The 6,437-nt window shown below is 33.1% G+C and overlaps 1 protein-coding gene and 1 long non-coding RNA gene across 2 annotated transcripts; both read left to right on the top strand.

The window, feature by feature from the left end:
* Positions 1 to 271: 271 nt before the first annotated feature.
* LOC133287925 (ethylene-response factor C3) lies at positions 272 to 1,105 on the top strand. Its single transcript, XM_061485628.1, has one exon. The coding sequence runs from the start codon at positions 272 to 274 to the stop codon at positions 1,103 to 1,105; it is 834 nt and encodes a 277-aa protein (XP_061341612.1).
* A 2,084-nt stretch (positions 1,106 to 3,189) lies between these two features.
* LOC133287849 (uncharacterized) lies at positions 3,190 to 6,102 on the top strand. The gene is made up of 4 exons (XR_009748292.1): positions 3,190 to 3,326; positions 3,409 to 3,467; positions 5,075 to 5,189; positions 5,775 to 6,102. It is a non-coding gene; the product is annotated as an uncharacterized LOC133287849 (long non-coding RNA).
* The last annotated feature ends 335 nt before the right edge of the window (positions 6,103 to 6,437 follow it).

The following is a 6,437-nucleotide window of genomic DNA, read 5'->3' as shown; positions in this document are numbered from 1 at the left end:
CAAGCACACAAGTCAAGAGGGAAGCAATAAAATAATATAGCCCAATTTTTCAAAACGTGTCTTGGTATAGAAAATCCTGAAATCCTCCATAAATTTAGCTAGTCAGTATATTAATGCACAAGTTTCCAACTGGGTTTCCATTCATTTATCAGATTAAAGCAAAGCTGAGCTGTCAAACACCCTTCACGCTGCATATCTAGCTTTATATATATATGTATATTCATTCATAATATTATTCCCTTCTCCTCTCTTCATTTATGTGATTGACAACATGGTTATTCAAAGTAATCATGATGTAACTTCTGAGGGGATTCTTGAGAATGTATGGGCTAAGGTTATAGCAGATGGAAGAACAGGCGATGCAGCAGAATCTTCTAACTCCTGGGAAGAACTGCCTAATCTTGATGGAAGAGATGGGTCTATGGAAATGCTGCAAAGACTTCCAAGTTTAGGGAGATGGATATCAATGGGAGCTGATTTCTGGGAACAAGTTTTGGATGGTGTTCTACCTGCTGAAAGCAAAATAGAAGAATCTAGCAACAAAAATTTGGAAATTGAAAGTGCTAATAAACCCAATAAAAAAGTAGAAGATGCTGTGAGAAAAGAGAAGGCATTTGCAAAACACTATAGGGGAGTAAGGAGAAGGCCATGGGGTAAATATGCTGCAGAGATTAGAGACTCATCCAAGAAAGGTGCTAGAGTTTGGCTTGGGACATTTGATACAGCTGAAGAAGCAGCTTTAGCTTATGACAAAGCTGCTTTGAGAATTAGAGGTCCAAAGGCACACCTCAATTTCCCACTTGAGACAGTCACAAATGCTGTAGGATGTGGAAATAAAGGAACTCATCTTACTATCTCGGCTTCTTCTAGAACTTGTGAAGAGTATTGCTCTGCTTGCACATGCACTGTGGACAAAGAAAATGTTTTCAAATCCAGGAAGAGAGGATCACGGGATGGGGAAGAATTTGCTGCTGATATGATGAATAAACAACATGCAACAAAAAAGATGGCAAGCTTGGAACACATGCTAGAAAATGAACTAGATGTTTTTGTATTTCAGGACCTAGGAAGTGATTATTTGGACAGTTTGCTGTCTTCTTTTTGACAGAATACTCATTGCGATAGTAATAGGTCATTTTTTTTTTCTCCTTAAATAATGCACAAACTACTAGTGTAATTGCATATGATTACAAATGTTCTCAATTATTATTATTAAGTCTCCATGGAATGCACCTGGTAATTTAATCTTGACATATCCTTTTTTTGTTTCACTAGTTAAGCTATTATTTTATAAAAGTATATGGTATAAAAGTTGAGAAGAATGTTCGTTCTATATAATTAATTAATTTCTTGTTTGATTGCGGAGATATTTGATCTTTCAATTCTTGAGGATGAGACTGTTATCGTGGATGATTATTGTCATATGGCTAATTGTTGATTCATCCATATTGTGATATGCAATGATGTCAAAATTGAGTTTCTACGTAGAAATGAAAAGGAATGATAGAAACGTAAATTATAAAAATGACACGAAACGTAAAATTTCTATTACTAAAGGTCAAGATATGTCTACCCAAAAAAAAAAGGACAAGGTACAAAATTATATATATATATATATATATATATATATAATTTGAAATTTGACACCTCATCTGATAGCCATTAAATCAAAAAAGTTCAACGGTGTCACATGCTTACAAATTATAGTCGTTGATCTTTTTTGATCTAGCGGCTATCAGATGAGGTGTCAAATTTCAAATTTGACACTAGTGTCAAAGAATCCTACCTCTCTCTCTCTCTCTCTCTCTATATATATATATATATATATATATATATATATATCACATAAGTCATTACTCAAAATTCAATGAATAACTTCATATTTAAAAGATATAAGTCACATAATTATAAAAGACATAAGTTCAAAAACTCAAAGAGTTTAAGAACTCCTATAACCAAGTTCTACAACATCAAAAGATAAAATTTAACAATTCTTAAATGGAAATACATCGGCCTCGCGTGAGGGTTTTTTTTTGGGAGGGGGGGGGGAGGAATGGAAGTAGGGTTTTTTATTTTATTTTATTAAAAAAAATCAGGTTATGGGTTAAAAGTTGACCCGATTCGGTTTTTAGATTTAAGTACAAGCATAAAAATTTGTGTTTCTATCATTTTTACACGTAAATTTTACTGAGGAGAGTTTTTACTTACGTTTTAACACGTATCACTTTAATAAAAACGTAAAAACATTACTTTTTACTTTTTTTACATTAATTTTTGACAATATTGATTTAATCAATCTGACTGTTTCAGCTATGAAGCACCGACACTTCAAAAATCCTGACGTGTCGTGTCCGATACTTCCCGACACTCTCGGACACTCCGACTATAACAACCCTCATTAGTAAGTTAAGGGAAAGGAATTAATTAGGTGGTTAACTAGATTAAATACTTATTCAATGAAATTGTGAGAGTTAAATTAATAGATTCAGGTGATAAATAATAAGAGAATACAAGTCTAATAGGATTCAAATATAATTATTATATATAACTAAGAACATAAATATTTATATGGAGTAAGTTTGTGTTTACCTTGGTAATTAGGCCTAAATATAAATTAGGTTGAATAATTAATTAGTTTAGAGAAATTAGTAAGTTCAAAGTATCTTTAAATTATTTAAATGATGCTTGGATTAATTATTAAAATTAAGGAAAAGATGGATTAATTATTAAGCAATAAGATGAGTTTTGATTAGTAAAAAGTCAAACAATATTCTTAGTCTTAATTATTTAAGTTGCAATGTTGTGTCTTCTTTAAATTGTCATGTACGTAACTTTAGTAAAAAAGATGAGGAAATTTGATAGAATTGAACCAATAAATATTTAAGATGATACTTGATTAGTCAAATGAAGAATTAAAGAACCAATATTATTTAATGTTGACAAATCTATATTTGGTGGAATTGAGTACTTTATCACCAAGTTTCATTAAAAGTCATTCACCAAATTGTTGTACGCTGCTTCGTGAAGTTTTTATGCTTTCTTTTCTTTCTTGTCACTTATGTGGGCCGTAGAGTTTAGGAAGAAAGCAACAAGCAAATAGTTTGGTTGTTTAAACCAATGAGAAAGTGACATGTTAGTCAAAAAAATAAATAAATAAACTAATACTACTTGACTTCAATTAGGCGGTCCCTTTTCCTTCGTTCTTTTTTTTCACGCTGCGCTCCCCCTTCTTTCTTCTTCCTTAGTTCGTGACCTTCAATGGAGAAAGGGCAAGAGAGAACTTGATGAGTTAGTCACCACTTCATCTAGACTGCAACATAGAAAAGGTAGCTTAGCACCCTATCATCCTAACCCACAATTTTTCTAACTTTGGGAAGCTTTAAATCTCTTCTTTTCTCCTCTATACAGCAGCGCCTGCACTTGGAAAAGGGGGAGGAAATGGATTGATTTCATAGTTCTAAGCTTAGGTAAGTCATCACTAGTTCTTGGTTAGGTTATCTAAGGTATTAAACCTTCACTTCCTTGATTAAATTCTTAGAAATGATGATGATATTACATGATATAGGGCTGTTTATGATGTGTTTTACATTAATTATTTGATGAGTTTTATGTATGGTTGTTGGTTGTTTAAAGATTTGATGTCAAACTAAACATAGGAAAGCTTTAAATTAACAAAGGAAATTGTTGTGAGTACAGGGAACCAATTGGCCATGGCATGAAAATTTATGTAAACCAAGTGTTTGTTAAAATGTCTAGGTGAAGCTATGATTTTAATTGATCAAATAAGGATTGGTTTAATAAATATTGAGTGAAAGTTAAAAGATACCCTTGGAATTCTAGTGTAAGCAACACAACCACACACTTTATGATTAGTGAGGATTGTTATATTAATTATGAAAGTTGATATAAAGGATGATAGGAACATATATGGTTGATGAACAAAGTAAGTTATAATGTGTTTAAGTGGTGCCAACCATGTGTTTGTTAGATTGTCTAAAAGAAATATTGATTTCAAGTGGTTGTTTGATGGTTGCTTTAATTAAATTAAGTGGAAATTATGAAGGAAAGTTTATAGAATTATATATGGGCCAATTCGGCCAAGTGAGGTAAGATACACAAGACATGTTTTGATTTTGTTCTTATGTGAGTGGGTGACAAAAATATATATTAGAAGGTTACTTAGCATGAAACAAGTTGGTATTAATGTGGTGAAGTTGATAGAATTCTCAATATGTCTTATAGTTACTATTCGGGTATGGTAGTTTAAATAGGTACATGATGTGTTTGATTAATTTTGCATATGAATTCATGTTCAATGATTTGGTTAAAGATTGATGAGAATAAAGAATAAAGAGTAGAGGTGGTGAGAAGATCCTTAAAAATCCATAAGTACCAATCGGCTATTTCATGAAAGTGGATGGAATTATTTTGTCATTAAGCTAAATGGTGTTGGAGATTCCTTGAATATGATGTAATTGATTGAAAGCTTGAAAGAAAATTATGGAATCATTAAATAGGCCAATCAGCCATATAGTGCAAAGAATGATTATTGATCATATATGTATACTTAAAGAATGCTTGTTTTATAATATAAAAGTTGATGAATTGTGGTGGAACTTACATGGACACATTTCGGTTATACATGTATTTAGGCTAAGGAATGGTGTTAATTAATATTATGAGTGTGTGATGTTCCTCGCAATTGTTAGTAACATGAAGTATGAATTAACTAAGATAAAATGGTAAGTCCATGGGTATGTAACTATTCGACCAATATGTATTACATGGCTAAAGAAATTGATGTTAGTTTTATGTCAAGTTAATGGAATTATAGTCTACGAATGCTTTCACAAGAGTTAAGCTAAGTAAACATGATGAAATTATATATGTATGAGTTCGGTTAGTATGAGAAGTGAATTAGAATGAGATTAGATGAATTGTAATAAATAAGGAATATGGATAGGATCTTATAAATCACTAAGTTAATGATCGAATGTAACCTACAGAATGTTGTTTACGTGTATTACAAGTAACGTAATTAACTGTCATTAACGATACATTATAATGGTACCAGTGAAAACCAAGGGGTGTGAATCCAAGGGATTCGAATCAAGTGAGGCGGACTATGCGTGGATAGCTAATTGCACAAACTTCTTGGATAACAAGTTGTAGAGACGGAAAGCGTTCAGGTAAGCTTTCGGTTTAGGAGTCTTCTCTGTCTTTAATTGTTCCGCCATGATCAGTGGCGATTATGGTTTCCGTATGGATATAATTGATGTTAATGTTGATACTTTGCGTAGTTGCATTCATATAGTGCATGCATATGACATTATTTATGTTATGACAAGTTAATATGATATGATCTTCAATGAGATAAAGCCTTGGAAGCATAAGTTATGGTTTTCTGAACAGAGGAAACATTTATGGATATGATCACGGTGTATATAAGGTATAGCCGAGGAAACTTTAGTTCTCTGATCATTATGAGTATGCTATTGAATATGATACGATATTACGAATATAAGATGAAAGCCTTATTTATACATAAGACATGAAAGTAATTAAGATTAATAAGAAAGCACGTTATAAGAATAAATGAGAATTATCAGAAAATATATATGATACGGAAATTCTAATATGGATTATATGGTGTTATCTATGTCTTGGTACTTGACATTTTCTGGCAAGAAGTGGACTCTTGGGTGGAGACTGCTCCATAAACCCCAAGTTTATTGAGATTCATTCTCACCCCGCGTTATGGGGACATATTTCAGGTATCGCAACAGTTGACGATGGTTCTCGGGGCAAGAGGCCCGTGGTTGAGGAGTAGATCTGAGCATGGATGTTGCCTACTTATTTTGGGAGTCTGTTGTATTTATATTTACACTATGATGTATTATGTTTATGTAGGTTGATGTAGGATGTTGTAGTTATGACACATAGCCACCTTTTAATGTGATATATATGGAGTTATGGATCATGCATGTATATTACTGTATATGATATGGAATTGTTGTATATTGTGGGTTGTAAGAGCCCCAAGGCATTGTTGGTCCTTGTGTGTGCCACCCACTGATTATTAGGTACCATTTGAGGTCATAGACCACTTGTACAAATTTGGGAAATGTTGGAAAAACAAAGGAAACTCTGGCGAATTTTCTGTAGAATTGACAGATTTTAGACGAACTTCGGGAGAGCATATCTCCCTCCACAGAGGTCCGATAGGGACATTCCATACGCCATTTTGAAGCTTGGTATGTCCCCTACATTGTGGTAAAATATGAGGTTGTTCTGAGCTAGGCGCTGGACTTGGGAGGGCTGTGAACACAGCTGCCCTATTTGCCCTGCACTTGGGGGCTGTTCTGGCCGGTTTTTGAGGAATTGTTTCCCGCTTCGTTTCTCAGTAAAATTAAGCGTATGATATATCAAATTGAAGG

The sequence above is a fragment of the Gastrolobium bilobum genome, unplaced genomic scaffold, assembly GCF_033153095.1.
Source record: "Gastrolobium bilobum isolate Gb01-03AN ecotype WA unplaced genomic scaffold, APGP_CSIRO_Gbil_v1 utg12072, whole genome shotgun sequence".
Classification (NCBI taxonomy): domain Eukaryota; kingdom Viridiplantae; phylum Streptophyta; class Magnoliopsida; order Fabales; family Fabaceae; genus Gastrolobium; species Gastrolobium bilobum.
Note: the sequence above shows the minus strand (reverse complement) of the source record. Positions and strands in the feature narration are given on the sequence as shown.